The sequence below is a fragment of the Rhinopithecus roxellana genome, chromosome 20 (assembly GCF_007565055.1).
Source record: "Rhinopithecus roxellana isolate Shanxi Qingling chromosome 20, ASM756505v1, whole genome shotgun sequence".
Lineage (NCBI taxonomy): Eukaryota > Metazoa > Chordata > Mammalia > Primates > Cercopithecidae > Rhinopithecus > Rhinopithecus roxellana.
The window spans coordinates 60,751,381-60,770,241 of record NC_044568.1 but is presented as its reverse complement, the minus strand read 5'-3'; the positions used below and the strand labels follow the sequence as shown (position 1 = coordinate 60,770,241).

General features: G+C 39.4%; 1 protein-coding gene across 2 annotated transcripts in view; it reads right to left on the bottom strand.

Annotated features, from left to right (window-relative positions):
- The window catches only part of ADAMTS18 (ADAM metallopeptidase with thrombospondin type 1 motif 18), a 154,368-nt gene that overhangs the window by 19,188 nt on the left and 116,319 nt on the right, over positions 1–18,861 (bottom strand). For both annotated transcript variants that reach the window (XM_010370202.2, XM_030925525.1), the window contains exon 16: positions 17,948–18,192. In XM_010370202.2, coding sequence (XP_010368504.2) covers positions 17,948–18,192 — 245 coding nt within the window. The remainder of the gene's footprint in view (positions 1–17,947; positions 18,193–18,861) is intronic.

The window sequence follows — 18,861 nt, the reverse complement described above, 5'->3', positions numbered from 1 at the left end:
AATAGGAACCCCTGGCTCTGTCTCCGTCTGGTGGGATCCCACCTCCATTAGAGTTGGGTGGGTGGCTGCTGTTCAAGGCCCTTCATTTTACCAGATCACTCTTTAGGATGCTACACAATGGTTTCTATTTTGCTACTGGCTTAAATGTCTCTACAAGTATTATGACTGACTCTTAAGATTCCATGATGTACACATCACTTTGTAGTGCAACAAAACAAATCTTGATGCCTCCCAGAAACAATCAAAATGTTAAGAGATGGATTTGTGTTCCCCCACCCCCATCCAAAACAGTATCAATACGAAACACAACAGGTAGTACCATTACATGAACAAATGCCCAATTATTATCAGTCGCTAATCAAAAAATCTCAAAATCAGTCTTAGGAGTCTTTTAGTTTTGAAGATCTTTCTAGCCTTTGCTTTGCTTCTTTTTTCTTTTAAACTTTCACAGCTAAGCCATACAGCTGTTCTTGGAATCCTGTGTTCAACTTAACACAACATTTCATACATGTTGAATAAATACTATGCTTGCTTTATTTCCATAGTATTTTTGAATAAATAGTATGCTTTCCTGCAGTGTTTCTGTTCATGTTTTTCATCTGATATTAAGTAAATACAGAAACTTTATAGTTTTATTCATGGTCAAACTAGAATTGTGAGAGCAGTTTTACATTCAGAAGATGATCCTGATGCTGGTTGATAGTTCAATTTCTTATTCAGTTAAAGCAGTATTTCAAATGTAGCACTTATTTTGCTTTCCTTTTTAATGCAACAAAAACTCAGAGACCTTGTACCAGAGAAAATTATGTAGTGTACCGTATTTACTTGTGTGGCAATACAGTATGAGTGCAATGCATAAGAGTTATGGTGCGCTAAGGCCCACAAGGCAGAATGGTATTGCAATACAAAGGGGTGGCATCACACACATACGCACGTAGTAGAGGCAAGCTTAAGTTTAAGTGCTATATAGAAAGAAATTAACTTATTCATCTCCACTTTCTGATACCACCCCATTCCTCCCATTCAAACTAGATCCTAATATTTTCTGCCATAGGGGAACAGATCCCCAATAGAAATGCAAAGAAAATATAAAAGAACATTAGTTCTTGCCTTTTGAGCTTCTAGGACTTATGTTCTGCTGATTAAAAAAGTAGTTTGACAGATTTTCAACAGGCATTTGAAATATATTCCCCTTTCACCTTTTAGACAGATTCTAGAGCCTAAGCCATACATAGCCTGTGGTTTCACTGCAAAACATTTTTAAATGTTGCTGTGAACAGCAGGACATGTTTAAGAAAAAAAAAATGTGTTTATGAAAAAGACTGTGATGATAAAAGCATCACCAGTATTAAGCAAAAACAACCAGATGTCAAGCTTCCCCAGACCTTCACTCAAGCCAACCATAAAAGATTATCAATGCAATCAACAAGAAGGGAACTCACACAATCTCCCATTGTCAAACATGTCTCTGCGTCTGTATCCGTATCCTCCTCCTCCTCCCCTACTGTCACTCAGGATGCCCTGTCCTGGCTCCAAGTCTGAGTTCTTTACTACACACTGATTCCATCTCCCCTCATCTCCACCAGGATGTGACCACCGTAGCTGCCCCACATGTGGCTACTGAGCACGTGAAATGCACTCGCATGGTCAAAGTAAAAGGCCTTTTAATTTAAATTTCAATAACCACATGTGACTAATGGCTACCATACTGGATGCACAGCTATGGATGAAGCCCAGCCTCTGACGCCCATCTCCTATACTAGATTGTCTACTTGGCATCTCCACTTGAATGCTTAAAAGTGTATCAATGTCTAACTTTCCTGCCTCTCCCTGAAAGACTGCTCATAGGGAATACCCTTCCAGTTGATGAGGCCAAAATAAAAACTTGGACCCATTTTAGACTTCTCTTTTTCTGACACTCATATTTAATAGATCAGAAATGGTGTTACTTTAACTTTCACCCTCTCTCGTATCTTACCACCTCATATATGTTGCTGCTGCCCTGATCTAAGCCACTATCATGTCTCTTGTGACCTCCATGGTGAAGACACAAAACAATGACTTTTGGGAGGAGGAGAAGCGACATCCCCCAGTGGAGAAGATGAGACAGATTCATATAGACAAACAACACAGTCACAGTTACTTGGGTTAAAAATCAAGTGCTAGGGCTGGGCGCGGTGGCTCACGCCTGTAATCCCAGTACTTTGGGAGGCCGAGGTGGGTGGATCACGAGGTCAGGAGATCGAGACCATCCTGGCTAACATGGTGAAAACCCATCTCTACTAAAAATAAAAAACAATTAGCCGGATGTGGTGGCGGGCGCCTGTAGTCCCAGCTACTCGGGAGGCTGAGGGAGGAGAATGGCATGAACTCAGGAGGCGGAGCTTGCAGTGAGCCGAGATCGTGCCACTGCACTCCAGCCTGAGCCACAGAGCAAGACTCCGTCTCAAAAAATCAATTGCTCTAGATCCTATAAAAGGAATGCAAATAGTTTAGTAAATCTGAGGTGGAAGAGAAAATCACATCATCATCTAAAGAAGCTTTGTAGCTATCACTTACTAATAACAAATCTTGGTGGCGATTACAGCAAAGAAGCCACAAAGCAACAAAACCTGAGTTTCTGGCCAGGCATAGTGCCTCACTCCTATCATCCTGGCACTTTGGGAAGCTGAGGCAGGAGGATCTTTTGAGCTCAGGAGTTCAAGATTAGCCTGGGCAACATAGCAAGACCCCATCTCCAAAATAAAATTTTAAGAAACTAGATGTTGTAGTGTATGCCTATAGTCCCAGCTACTTGGGAGGCTGAGGCAGAGAGGACTGCTTGAGCTCAGGAGTTGGAAGCTGCAGTGAGCTATAGTCGCACCACTGCACTCCAGCCTGGGCCACAGAGTGAGACATCCTCTCAAAAACAAAAACAATTAAACGCTTCTGTTTTCTTTGAAGATTTCTATTACCCCTCTGAAGAGGATAAAACTGTTACACTGCATTTCCCACATCCCCTTTCCTAAACTTGAAAATGAGGATCCTCAGCAAAGTAAAATCCTTGAACTGAAGGTAATACCAGCACTGATCAGAATATTAAACAGCAGTAGGGGAACAAATCCATTGCATAATATGGTAATATGAAACTCAAGTATCTGGCCAAAACAAAAAGCAATAACTCACACAATTTACTGTACATATTCTTAGGAATGTGCAGCTTTAAATTAACTCATAATATACACAGTAGCTAGTTGTATGCCTGCGTATGTGTGTTACTATTACAGTTTTATGGCCAGTAGCATATAGAGCATATTGTTTATAGTTTATTTCCTTAACATATTGATGCATACAATGAATACAGAAATGAAGGCCTCTTTACAAAATCAAATGACTCAAGGCTTGCCTTTAATATCTGTGTACTATAAATTCATATGCAGAGTTCAATGTGTAATCATGTACACTGAAAGACAATATTTGTATAAACCAGCAGAAAGCTGATGTAAGAATTTACTTAACATCAGCTCATAAAGGCCTTGTAAAGGAAGTAAAAACTTAAACAAATAAGTACCAAGACCAAATATATAAAAGATAAGTATGTGCCAATTGTAATATATTATTTGCTTCTCAATAACTAAGATGCTCTTTGCCCCCACCTTTATCCTGTGTTGAGAAGAACAGTGACCAAGAGTATCCTAGAAATCCTCTTATCTCTTACTGTTTGATGCCTGCAAATACTTAAACCTTTGGAGATTGTCCACTTGGCTCATACAATCTCTGTGGGAAAGTTTCTCTTTCACCCTGTTCTTAAAAAAAAATCAGAATTTTCTTCAAGAAATCAAATCCACCCTCAAAAACTGCTACATAATTTATAAAGCCCAGTGCAAAATGAAAATTCAAGAGTCATTGTTTGAAAACTTAAGAATTCAAGACAGTGACAGTGAAGCATTAAACCACAAGGTCCTTCCAAGCATGAGGTCCTCTGCAGCTGGGCAGGTCCCATGCCCATGAAGGTAGCCCTGCCCAACTAAATCCAGGTTTTCTCACCTGGATCAGTTTTAAGACAAAATTTAAAAATTTTCAAATTCTAAATGACCCTGCAATCTAACAATGACTTCTCTCTCATTTCAAGGCTAGAGAATATAGCCCCCAATTTGGTTGCCTCGATTGTATCTCAGCATGTGCTTTAGTGTGTCCATCACCATCAACTGAACCACAGACAACCTCTCCCACTGATGTGGGGAAGCAGGACAATCTTGGAGAGGTGTGCACAGAACCACCTGAGGTACTAACTTCCTCTCTGAATGCCAGGAAACACATTTTGGGCAATACGTAACTTGAAAATGATCATTCCCATTTTTCACATCTATTTTAAAACATTTTCGGTGACCATGTCAAGAGTAGTCCATTGCTTCTCTCAGCATTCCTGGAGAACACAAACACCCTCAGGGCACAGGAGCACTGCATCCCTCCTGTAATGGCACCACATCACAATAATGCCATTGCTTACAACCCCATGCCGCATGTCGGAGTGTATAGCCAAGCCGTTAAATGCACAAATTTGGAAAGACCGCCAGTGATTCAGTCTACTTAACTGGACTTAGTCCAGAGAATTTTCCAGCCAGCTGGCATGGAGTCTATAATTTACAGCTGGCAAGCAACCTCCTTAAATGCTTCCAGGTCCTCCATAGAGCTGTTTAATGTCTACCTTTAACACACACCTGACTTCAGACACAACACTCAGCAGCTCTAACCGCAGGGTGCAGAGTTATAAAATTTACAGGTTCTTAAGTTGGAAAACCACAGACAGGGGCTGGAATCGACCAACCACTCTCTGAAGGAAAGGGATGCAGTTTCTGTTTAGGGCACATAAAATTAAAACAAAGGACACCGTGAGTAATCACGGGTAAATAATTTTCCTTCTTTTGCCCCCACTTTTAATTTTTAATGTTAAAACTTTTAAAAATTCCTTCAGTCAGCTTTGTATTTGTTTCATTATTTAAGGCCTCTTTTTTTTTTTTTTTCTTCTTCAGGAAGTTGTCCTCATTTTGCCATAAAGGTTATGGAGAGATTTTAAAGACCAGCTATTTAATGCATCCTAGGAAACCCAATTCCTGTCCTCAATAATGTATGTGATTGCTTTAAAAATAACAATGCCTATTAAGTGCTTATTGTGTGCCAGGCAAAGCATTGTACTTGCATTATCTCATTTAAAATTGATAATAACATTATGAAGAAGGCGATGTTAATTCCAATAGTGGAGACGAATAAACCAATAGTCAAAGTCACACAGCTAATAAGTCACAGCGACAGGACTCAAGTCTCTGGTCTTGTTTCATCCTAAAACCTCACATCTTCGCTCTCACAACATTGCCTCTCAAGCTTTGAAACACCAAGCCCAAGATTCTAATTTAAAATATTAAAAACTGTGTTAACTGTTGGTAAGACAACACTGGGCCTCCCTAGCGTGCTGTGACGTTTACTTTGTGACACTGGGTTTGAACCTGAGAATTTTATTTATTGAACGTACTGGCATCGAATTTAAGCATACATGATCTCCTCCATCCATTTTCCCCTGGATTTATTTATAATCATTGTTTCAACAACTGAAATATACTAGACTTTATTGGTTGGCCCTTTTTGATAAAGCAGAAATTGCTCCTTACGCTCCTATGTCTCATGGAAGGGGTGGTTTTGTGGTGTGGATTCATGTTTTTGTAAGCTCATGTGATTTTTGGAAACTTTTGTGATGTTAAAATTCAGCCAGTTTTCTTTGACTTCTTTGCTTCAAAGCTGGAAGAACACGACCAGGTATCATCATTGCTATTATGTGTGAGTGATTGGATTTGACAAGAGACAGCAATACAAAGACCCTGATCGGGGATTTGGAAAGGCAGCTTCAAAGGTGTGGGCTGACACATTGGACCTTGACTACAGTTCTAATTCGACTCATCAACATTCCTCAGAGTATAGTGAGGAGAAATAAATAGTGTTCTCTAACCCGTCATAAAAGTATTTGCCATGAATTAACCGGAGGCCCCCACTTCAAATAGCAAATGGCAAATCTCTAGACAAATGACGTGCCATTGCAAAAGCACCTCTGAATCGTCCTCTCAAGTTTGACTTTTCTATCATCTGTTCTGAATTAATTCTCCATTACTTCTCTGCTTCTTTTGTGTCTTGTGTCTTCACTCAGTCCATGCTACTTAGCTAATATCCCTTGTGTCTTGAGGCACTTCCTTACTCATTTCAGCCCCTTTACCTTGGGGAGAATTCAGCAGGCAGAGTCACAAAGGAGCTGGATGACAAGGTAATACTTCGTCAATGGTGCTCACACTGTCATCTCACTGATCAATGTGCCTGTCCACCTGGTCCCCACCACCCCATCATCTCCTTTGGCCAAAGAGTGGAGGAAGCTGTTTATTATAGTAATTTTCTTTAGATGTCTCTTCCTGCCTTGAAACTAGCCTGTGGTTAACCTATTTCTCACTTACTGTCATGAGAAAAGCTGCTGTAGTTTTCAGCTTCAGGATTCTCCCTTATTACACTAGGAATGGGCTTTCAAAGAGTTAAACACCTTTTTCTTCTGCTAAACATAGAGAAAAAAAATCCTAACATAAATGAGAGCTTTTCCATTTTTCAAAACTTTTTGAAAAAGGAATGCTGTAAAAACACAGGTGGTCATATTTCAGCCATAGAATAGCAACCTGTATTATCATGTCATACTGAATCACTTTGTTTATCAGACAGGGATGAAGTTACTTTATAATGAAACACTCATGATGAATTTCCTCACCTCCACTCCAACTGCATGACAGCTTGATAGAGAATGTGACTCATTCATTGTTGTGTGTGTGTGTGTGAGAGAGAGATACAGACAAAGAGACAGAGAAAGATTGAAACGGGGGGAAAGGAAGAGGAGAGAAAGGAGAAACATGAGCTAGTAAGATACCTCATCTCTAGTCACTTCTAGAGAATGTGTCATCTCTAAGTAGACACCTTAGTTAATCGTGAAAAAAAAAAAAAAAACCAAAAAACTTGTGTACGTTTTAATTCTTATTGCTAAGGTCTCCTAAAAATGTATGTTAAACAGGCCTTTTCCATATTGCTTAAACAAAGGACAAAGTCAGTGATCTTAAATTACCTACACCTAAACTTCAACATGGAAACACATTGTTTTCAGCCATACTCAAAAAGCCCAGCATATCATATGTCTACTTCAGATGAACTGTCTGTCAGCAAAGCCTTGTGAAAGTTTCACTCTGATCTTCAGTTTTCACAATTCCATCACTTGAAAAATTAATTTCTTACAGCACACACACACTTAATTTAGATATTCAGGGGTGAAGAATTAAAATAGATTTAGTTTTTCTCAGTATTCCCAAATGTGTCTGGGAATAAAATAAACATAATGTGGTCACTGATACATAATATCCTAAACTCTATTAAAATAAAAGCTAAATTTAAATCTTCTGGATGACTAACAAGTCCACTAGTTCAATGAGAGATTCCTTAGTCTTTATGCCAGACTTATGTTGTAGAAAATAAGTTGAAATACATGGAAATTATTTAGTTTTATATTAGCTATATCCATAGTGATCTCAGAAACTATGGGATTGCTAAATCAATATTTACTTTTATGCTAACGTGTGCATGTACATGACTAGTTTTTTTTTTCCCCCTGGGAAATACAGAAATACATGGTCAAGAAAATTATCTCCTTTTCTCCAAGTCACTTATATGCATATATTTGTACGTATTTCAAGATCAAAAAGTTGATTGATTTAAATAATGACTAAGAAATTTAAGACCTAAGACAGTCAAACAAATCCTTGGTTACTCTTAGGTATTTCCCTTTGCCCCAAGGAAATCAGTGGGGCCAGCACTATATACATGGACATCCACCTGTTGCAAATGTTGAAACCATTTAGAGCCAAGGATCGAAGGAGAATGGATGGTCTGTAATACAGACTGCATTTTAAAACTGGACTGGCATGTGACTTAGTGATAAAAGTGAAGGTCTGTTTTCTATTTAGCTTAAATTTTGAGCTTCCCGTGAAGACCTTCTGTAAAGTTTTGACATATAAAAATAACCGGAAGCAGAAGACACTTTTATTTGGCATCAAACCATGCACTTACTTCTTGGGGTTAACTGGCAGCAGTCAATTATTTCCAGGATTGTATTATCCTGCCTTGTACTAGAAAATACCAAGAAATTAGTGGAATGATCGGCACACTCAGCACCCTGAAGGGTAAATTGCTATTCATCTAGATTGAGGTAAGTCCACTGTGAACTAACTGGTCAGTGACTTCCTAGGTTTAAGTTATTCACTTTGGGAAAGCAAGTGTTTTAGGAAGCACATTGATTCTTCAAATGCATTTTAGGAGATCCAATTTCATTACTTTAAACGCTGTTTGCTGTACTTGACTTTAAACCATATGGTTGTCAAGGCCAGTCTCAAGAGATGATCAAATACAGTTGGTTTTTAAAATGTTTATTACAGAAGCCTCGGGATCTTCAGAGGACTTCAGGGCTGAAATGGGGTAAGGACAGGCTGGGTTCTGGTCCCTTCACTCCTGGCTTCAGTGAAAGAAGCTCTCCTTCCATTTTATTTTTTGCTTCCATGTAAGATTTCTTCAATTTGAAAGAAGGTTGCACTTTTTAAATGGACGAATGAATTTTATCATTGGATGTTGTTCACTCAATACATTTTCTTAAACATCCCATGATGTTCCAGATACTGTGCCAATTGTGGAAGCTACAATGATAACTTAAGTCATTGTCTGATAACGCAGGGTTTGGGGGTACTGTAAAAGGACTTCACGACAGTGCTATAGGACACAGTGGGAGACATTAGTTCACCTGGGGAAATCATTTCTGAAATGAGGAAAATGATACTCTGATCATTTCAGCGATTTTTCCAAAGTCACATAGTTTGTAGCAGAGCAACCTATGTCCCAGCTATTTATGCAGATGCTCCTTGTCTAACCCATGTTGCTTCCTGAAAGAATGGAATCCATGTACCAATGCTTGTTTTTTACATTATTTAAAGACTTAAGGCTATAAAGTTTTGGTGACATAATTTATGTCTTAATTTTTTTTTGTTTGTTTTTCTTTGGAGACAGGGTCTCTGTTGCCCAGGCTGGAGTGCAGTGGCACAATCACAGCTTACTGCAGTCTCAGCCTCCCAGGTTCAAGGGATCCTCCCTCCTCAGCCTCCCAAATAGCTGGGACTAGTGGCATGCACCACCACTCCCAGCTAATTTTTGTATTCTCATGGAGACAGGGTTTTGTCATGTTTCCCAGGCTGGTCTCAAACTCCTGTGCTCAAGCAATCCACCTGCCTCAGCCTCCCAAAGTGCTGGAATTTTTGCACCTGGCCTGACTTACACCTTAAACATTTGTGCATCTCCAGTATCTAACACAGGGCTGCACAATGTTTAATTTTTTAAACCAGACAATGAGAGGAAGTGAACAGAGGAAAACTGTTTTGATGATAATTACCTACATCAATACACATGAAAGCAGATGAAAATGAAATTTAGCAAGATACGGGGAGAATATGAGGTCATACATATGAAAGGGAAAAAAAGAAAAGCATTAATCCCACAGTGCCATCCTCATGCATTTTGGGAAACATACACTTCTGCTGAATTTTACATCATCATAAGGACTTAGTGAATACGCCATAATTTTAGGTGGCCAAAAGGGACAGTGCTTTCATTCATAGATTTATTCTTTCTGTGGATGGAACAGCATTTTTCATTTTAGTAGGTTCCCACAGTGATTTTAGCATTTCACAAGATTATAAAAAAGATTTAACATTTTTATATTGGAGTAAATATATTTGGCTCCAAAAGTATTCATTTTGGCTCAGTTCATACTTGTTGTATGGAAAGACCTATGAACTTTATTTAACTTCCTTTAAAGAATACAGCCATGGATCACTTGGATATCAATATACAGTCCAGTTTTGGGAAAATATAATTTATTGCTTATTATAATTTTATGTTTTTAGAATATCTGTGTTCCATCCATTTTGGAGAGATACAAGCATGTGCTGTTTATTTAACTTCCTTTAAAGAATACAGCCATGGATCACTTGGATATCAATATACAGTCCAGTTTTGGGAAAATACAATTTATTGCTTATTATAATTTTATGTTTTTAGAATATCTGTGTTCCATCCATTTTGGAGAGATACAAGCATGTGCTAAAAACTGATCAGCAATTTGATGACGTTCTTTAGAGAACAATAAAGTATACTTTAAATACCAAAGACATTAATCCAAATTATTTGAAAAGATATCATAAACAAAATACTAGGTTACTGGACGGTTTTTTTTTTTTTTTTTTTGCTTCAAATATATTTGCAACTTTTGAATGAAACCATAACTCCTTTAAAAATATAAGCAAGGCATGTCCAGTTAATCATACAAGTTTCCATCTAGATTGTTTTCAGATAGGTCAGATTCCTTGGCCACTAAGTTCTCCTTGAATCTATTGGTAGAATGAGTGCATAAAGAAATATTTTGGAAAACAGTAAGCAAGCAAATATGACCTTATTCCACTGTGGAGAAACTACAATTTTGCATTACTGGAGATATTGCTGTAGTTCTTTTATGCAGTAGTAAATAATTACTTTTTAAAACATATTATATATATCCAGTTGAACCTGGGGAAGACTTTGTTTTTATGATTTTATTTCGATCTATTCAACATTTGTCCTTACGTCTTATCTTTGTTACTGTTGTCATTCAAGGTGCTGTCTGTATTATTTACAAAGAGATAGATTGATGAACCGGATCAATTTTAGAGAACTCTATCACCAATGGAGGCCAATCTTCCATTCCTCAAAAATAGCTTTTTTTTTTGAGATGGAGTTGCGTTCTTGTCTCCTAGGCTGGAGTGCAATGGCACAGTCTCGGCTCACCGCAACTTCTGCCTCCTGGGTTCAAGCAATTCTTCCTGCCTCAGCCTCCCAAGTAGCTAGGATTATAGGCGCCCGCCACCATGCCCAGCTAAATTTTGTATTTTTAGTAGAGACAGGGTTTCACCATGTTGGCTGGGCTGGTCTCAAACTCCTGACCACAGGTGATCTACCCACGTTGGCCTCCCAAAAGTGCTGGGATTGCCAGCATGAGCCACTGCGCCCGGCCATCTCAAAAATAACTTCTAACTATCAGGAAAAATCTTACACCTGGTGAAAAATCTAAACGTTTAGTTTTTGTCAGGGCTAAATCATGTAGATGAATGACATATGGAACTGTGCACGGATTAAACAAAGCACAAATAAAATGTCTCAGCTTGAACCTTATCTAATGTTCAGTGACAGTATGTCAATGGTCTGGCTAATGTGATCAACAGACAACAACAAGAGATTTCAGGGTCTAAAGGTGAAAGTGAGAAGAAACTCCATTTCTATTTTGCACTTTCCATCATTTCTTGTCTCATTCTTTGTTGTGGTTCTCCTGCAGATAATATAAGTTTAACACAAAGCTTAAATCACAAACAGAATTGTGGAAGCCTGCTGGAATGGTTCTGTGTTTATGAACAAAACTGGAGAGATAAACAGCAGAGAAAATGGTTGTCATTAAGCGGTAAAAAACATATTTCTCGTCAGGAGTGATTTGCACTTTATTCTGAGTACCCATGGCAGAGACTGTGAGACACATGCGTCCCCGTTTCCCTATTCAGGTTCACTTTCAGCCACAGAACTTGGTTTGTGTACATTTGCTTCGAGGTGGATCGAAGGCCTCTTGGCAAAAATTAATGAAGTCCTGCTCTCTAAAATGGGTACCTTCAAGCCGAAAAAGCCCCTCAAAAGAAAAAAAAGTTGCTGCTCAGATGCTTAGTAGAAAAGAAATAGAGAACACAATATATCTAAAAGATGACTGAAAAAAAATCCAGAACTCTTTAATAGGAGAGTTCAACTCCTATGCCTTAGGTTTAATTAACGTATAATATCAGGGACTGGATTCATTGTTGAGCTTCAGACTATCCTGGCCATAGTCTATTTTGATTGGGAATTGCTTGTCTCTTCCTCTCAAATAAAAATGCTGAGAGGGTTGGGAGAACACTTCCTAATGACAGCTTCTTTTGAGTAGGTGGTATGACATCTTTGAGGGATGTCCACCAAACAGATGGAGTGATGGGACTAGGTATCTCCAGTTAGAAGGATGATGGGAGTTAACTCATGATCAAGGTTGCAAACTCAAATATCTCCTGGGACTAGAGGGTTTCTTAAGAATTTCAAAAATTCATGTGTGTATAAGAAGTCACCTGATACTAAAGCATTAATCTATTTTGTCCATTTTAATATTATACATGGCTGGGCATGGTGCACACCTGTAATCCCAGCACTTTGGGAGGCTAAGGCAGGTGGATCACTTGAGGTCAGGTGATCCCTAAACCTGTTTCCAGTCATCCTCAAGACAATGATAGTGGTAAAACAATCCTCTAAAACATCACTTGAGGTCAGGAGTTCAAGACCAGCCTGACCAACATGGTGAAACCTCATCTCTACTAAAAAAAAATACAATAATACAAAATGAGCCAGGCATGGTGGTACATGCCTGTAATCCCAGCTACTTGGCAGGCTGAGGCAGGAGCATCTCTTGAACCTGGAAGGTGGAGGTTGCAGTGAGCCAAGACTGGGCCACTGCACTTCAGCCTGGGCAACAAGAGCAAACTCTGCCTCAAAAAATATATATTTATATTTTATATACAAATATATAAATGTGTATTATATATATATATATGTGATATATATATATTTTGTATAATATATCACTATATATCTCATATATTATATATTATATATATATATATCATATATATACACACAATGTGGGCCTAGGGCTGAACTTGTTTGTGATCACCAGTTTGCTAAATATGGTCTCAGGTTTCATATATATATATATAAAATACATGTGATATGCTCAGAAGGCAAAATAATGGCAATAGTAATTAACATTATGGGCTAAGTACTTTGTAGGTATTGAACTTACCTTCAGTTATCCTTATAATGGCCCTAATAATTAGCTGGTATTGTTTGCCCATTTTACAAATATAGACATTAAGTGACACAGAGATTAAGAAACTTGTCCAAGTTATATAGCTAGTTAAGAGTCTGTACTCTCAGTCATTCTGTGTGCAGAACGTCTTAGAATTTAAGGTTGTGTGTTTTATTTTTAATTGTCTGCTACTCTTCTTCCTTAGTAAATATTTAAGGCTTGTACTACTTAATCACTACTCTTGGAGACTAACCCTTCATTTTCTACCACCATGGCCTAAAAAAAATATTTCTCTATCATCTACTAATAGTCCTTTGACATTATGGAAAATGCTATGCTTTTGAAATCTAAATAATAGGTTGCGTGGTCTTAAAACTGTGAAACTGGCACTTAGTGGGTTTCTCTGGTTGCCTCCACAGAGGGTCTCAAATGTCATCAAGGGAATAAAGTTGCAAAGCCTACTGTAAACTGAATTTGCATAGCTCTTGTGTATGAGATTCAGACAGATTTAAAATACCTTAAAATCTGGATAGAAACATACATGATTGGAGCAACAGCAGGAAGAACAGCTAGGACGCCATCCCTGTTGCCATGAATGAGGGCATCTCCACTCTCATGTCTGTAGGTGTGCAAGTGCAGGGCACAAATACAAGACTAGATGAGAGATTTGCATCTACATACAAATTCCCTCACATCTGTGAAGATCCTGTTTCCAGCACCAGCACGCCTCTCCATGCCAGGTGCATGCTCCTCTTTATTGGTGGTGTCAAACAAGGCTCAATATTTCTTCACAAGGCACATTCTGGATATTGCAATTATTTGGCTTCTCCCAAGAGGCAGCTTATCAGAGAAAACTTGGATTCAAGTACCCTGCTCAGTTAACAAATGATATACTGCTATACTACTTTAGGTATTTTTAGGAACTGATTTGCATATTCATTCCAAGGCTTTTTTCATGCATTTTAAACACATACTCAATTGCCTACTTGACAGCTACTCTTGAATATCTAAGATACATTGCAAATATATGGCGGCTAAACTGGAAATTTCCCCCATCCCTAAACCTGTTTCCAGTCATCCTCAAGACAATGATAGTGGTAAAACCATCCTCCAAATGCTTGGGGAAAAAACCTGAGACTCTCCCGCATCTTTCTCTCTCAGAGTTCATTTCTTATACATCTCTTTTCTAGCTTCCAATTCTCTACCATAATACACTGCAGACAGATCCACATCCTGCCACCTTCACAGTCACCACTTGTTTCAGCGTCTGTCACTCCTTACCTGGAATTCTAGAACCATTTTCCTGTTTCCCCAGTTTGCTTCTTGCGTCTCCAATCACTTATTTACATAGCAGCCTAGTTGAATTTTTTTTTTTTTTTTTTTTTTTTTTTGAGACCGAGTCTTGCTCTGACACCAGGCTGGAGTGCAGTAGGGCGATCTTGGCTCACTGCAAACTCTGCCTCCTGGTTCCAGTGGTTCTCCTGCCTCAGCCGCCCGAGTAGCAGGGACTACAGGCATGCGCCACATGCCCAGCTAATTTTTGTAATTTTTAGTAGAGACGAGGTTTCACCATGTTGGCCAGGATAGTGTCAACCACTCTCTTTCTTGAAATCCTGATGTTGTTATTGGGATGAAATCCAAACTTCTTAGCATGGCTTGTATTATCTGTGGGCCACCCCCCACACTATACCCGTCTTACACCTCAATACTTTCTTTCCTCACTACACTATAGTCAGATTCGCCTATTTTTTAGTTCGTCTAAAATATTAAGTTGATTCTCCACATGAGGTTTTACTTATTCAGAGACAGTATCGCTCTACCACCCAGGCTGGAGTGCGGTCGTGCGATCTCGGCTTATTGCAACCTCTGCCTCCCAGGCTCAGATGATTCTCCTGCCTCATCCTCCCAAGTAGCTGGGACTACAGGCATGCACCACCATGCCTGGCTAATTTTTGTATTTTTAGTAGAAACAGGGTTTCACCATGTTGGCCGGTCTGGTCTCATAATCCTGGCCTCGAGTAATCCACCCACCTCAGCATCCCAAAGTGCTGGGATTACAGGGATGAGCCACCACACCCAGTCCACATGGGGTTTTAAATTTGTTGCTTCCTCTGCCTGAATTTCCTCTACTCTTTACCTGGCTGGTTCTTCTCATCCTTCAAGTTTCACCTCACATGGTAATTCTCAGATAATTCCTCACCAACTCTCTAATTCAAACAGTCTCCCTCTTTTTTTTCCCCTTATGCTTTGTTTTCTCTCAAAGAACCTACCACAATGTATACATCTGCCTTCGTTTATATATTCATTTGTGTAATGCTGTACTGTACCCTCCAACACTCTAAGTTTCATTATAGCAGGAGGATTTTCTTTTCTGTTTATCCACTACTATACACCCAGTTTACTGTCAATGTGAAACACAAGAGCAGCTCAGTGCGTGTGACACAGAGGAATGCAGTGATTTCTTTTGTTTGAGACGGAGTCTCACTCACTCTGTTGCCCGGGCTGGAGTGCAATGGTGCCATCTCGGCTCACTGCAACCTGTGCCTCCCAGGTTCAAGCAATTCTCTTGCCTCCACCTCCTGACTAGCTGGGATTACAGGCGCGCACCACCACACCCAGCTAATTTTTGTATTTTTAGTACAGATGGGGTTCCGCCACATTATCCCGGCTGGTCTCAAACTCCTGGCCTCAAGTGATCCACCTGCTTCGGTTGATTTCTTAATATATGGACATTTTCACTATTCTGCTTTCTGAAGTTCTAGCAAATCTAAGAATCCATTAGGGAAAGCAAGATGTCATCTAATTTCACCCACCATAACTCAACACACAGAATACAAACTCCCACACACTGGGTAAGAGAAATTCATTTCTATTGCTTTCCCCACAAACCACTGTGAGCTGCAGAAGGTCATTACCAATATCATGGTACATGGTATTTGTTCAAAGAATTATCCAGTCCCACTGTGCATGCAACTGAGAAAGAGAATAAATTGAGTGCTTCAGTTTAGACAGAAGAAGTAGCTGCCTCTGAAAAACTGCCTTATTAATCACTTATCTGACCAAAATACCCTGAGATGATTGAGGACACAGCATGCTGTCAGCCCAGAAAACAAGCACTATGTCCCTTTCCTCAGCACCAAGAACACAGTAAGTGCCAATAGTCTTACGTGAATTAACATATGTAAGATAGAGGAAAATAAATTATTTCAAGTAAAAATCATCAGACAACTTTATGAACACAATCTTCCTATTAGGCACTTTTCAGATCAATCTTCTAGTTGCCACAGATCTTTATCAGTGTTAGTCAAAATACACGGATATGTTCTCAGTGTTTTATGAATTCAAATCTGGATGACAGATGTTTCCAAATAGCAAACTCTTTATCCCCCACCTCTAGTAGGCTTTGTACCTCCCACAGAGGCAACCATTTCACATTGACAAAAACCATATAATGACAAGTAGCTGAGCCTTGCCAGTATTGATGATATATTAGGATAATGGTGTGGGCAAGTGAGTCAGAAAGATTTATGTTCAAACCTCAGTTCTACAATTTACATGTAACACAATCTCTTTAAGGCTCGGTTTTCTCTGTACAATAGGGATTAAGTAACAATACCTACCTTCCTAAGGTGGTTGTGGGCATTCAAGAAATGAATGCATGAAACTGATCACAGAATACCTGAACCTACTCTATTATAGTCATAATAATAATGATAATAAAAACAGTTGCATTGATCTTGATCTTATGTTTATTTGAGAAGAGAACAGTAATCTGAGTGTTACATAGATCTCATACTCCTGGGTGGAAAAGATTTTGGCTCCAGTTCAGCTCTGTTTATTCCTTAGCTGTATGAGATAGGCAAGTCTTTTAATCTTTCTTCACACTTGATTCCTTATTTTTCTGGTTAGTGAAGTCCATTTTCTACCTCAATTTCACAGGTAAGAAACTGAAGCTTAAAATGACTCATCAGAGTACCTGGATATGCAAGTGCTCAGTATCATTTCTAGACAACCTGAAGCAAATCACTTGCCTGTAAGAGCCAACAGTCAGCCCCATTTTACAAACAGAGAAAAAGCACTCAGAAACATGATAAGGACTAAAAAAAATGTTTCTATGATAACAGCCTTGCAGAGTCATTTCCAGATATGTTGGTTCTTTTAATTATCATTTTTATTACCCTTTTTTTCCCTTTATCTATGGGGAAGCTACAACCTACAAAATTATGGTAGTTTAGTATGACGAAACTCTGCTGACACCCAAGCAAGCATTTTCTCTACTATTAATCCCTTCTCCTAGTCCAGTTGACCTATGTTATGAATAGCTACAATGGAGCATCCAAATGGCAGACATAGACAAACCAGAATAATATAAAAAGTATTCTTGCTACATTCTTTGGCATTCTTGAAACCCAAGCATATTGGTGAAAGGTTGGCCTCTAAATATGAAAATCCACCCATTCTCTTAGAGGCCCTTTGGGTTCCTGTCCTCTTCCTCCAAATGGAATCACTGTCTTCTCCCCATTACTTTGTAATTTAGCCTATTAGGAAACACCTTTTTTCTTGTTGTTGTTTTGAAATAGAGTCTTGCTCTGTTGCCAAGGCTGGAGTGCAGTGGCGTGATCTTGGTTCACTGCAACTTCCACCTCCTAGGTTCCAGCAATTCTCCTGCCTCAGCCCCGACTAATATCTGGGATTATAGGCACGTGCCACCACACCCAGCTAATTTTTGTATTTTTAATAGAGACAGGTTTTCACCATGTTGGCCAGGCTGCCCTCGAACTCCTGACCTCAGCTTCCCAAAGTGCTGGGATTACAGGCATGAGCCACTGTGCCTGGCCAGGAAACACCTTTGAACTAGAAGGATTGGAGTTCTTTAATCTGGCTCAAATTGCAGTCATCGCTATAAACGTAGCAAGAAGCACTGAGAACTGAATACACAGAAGGGGTTACCTCAAAGACCAGTGTCTCATTGGTGGGCCCTGGTGCGTACAGACGTTCCGGGAGGTTGAAGGAGCGCTGGTATTCAAACGTGGTCCCAGCGAAGGGGAACTCCCCAGGCCAGTCTATGCTCCAGCCCCCGGTGAGGTAATACTTTTGACTGAGGCTTCGAACTGCGAGGTAACTGGAGGAAACCTGCAGCTCCTGGATTTCGATGCTTCGGGCACCAGCTGGAATGATGACCACCGGATAATATTCTAAATGGAAAGAAGAGAACCCGTCTGAATTCTACCCTATGCACTGTTGAAAAGGGACGAGAAATGGCCCCTGACATGTAGTGTTCATTTTTATAGAGTGAGGTTTCTGAATCATTAGCTAAATTCATTCTTACTCTATGAAGCAAACATGATCGATGATTTCATTTTCCAAATAGTAAGAACACTAGAGGGAAAATGTATGTGGCTTCCCAAAGCCTTCCAAGCATGTTTTCTGTGGACAAGAAATACACTCTTCTCCTTCCCAGACCAAAAAAGGTCACAAAATTCAGGAAGATTTTTTAAAAATCTTCCTAAGACCAAAGTGGGACGATCACCTGAGGTCAAGAGCTTGAGACCAGCTTGGCCAGTGTGGTGAAACCCCATCTCTACTAAAAATGCAAAAATTAGCTAGACATGGTAGCAGGTGCCTATAATCCCAGCTACTCAGGAGGGTGAGGCAGGAGAATTACTTGAACCTGGGAGGCAGAGGCTGCAGTGAGCTGAGATTACACCACTGCACTCCAGCCTGGGTGACACAGCGAGACTCTATCTCAAAAAAAAAAAAAAAAAAAAAAAGAAATCTTTCTAGAAGAAACTTTGAGCCATGTATCTTCAATGATGAAATTCAGAAAACAGGGATCAAAAGTTTAATTTTACTCAAGATATTTA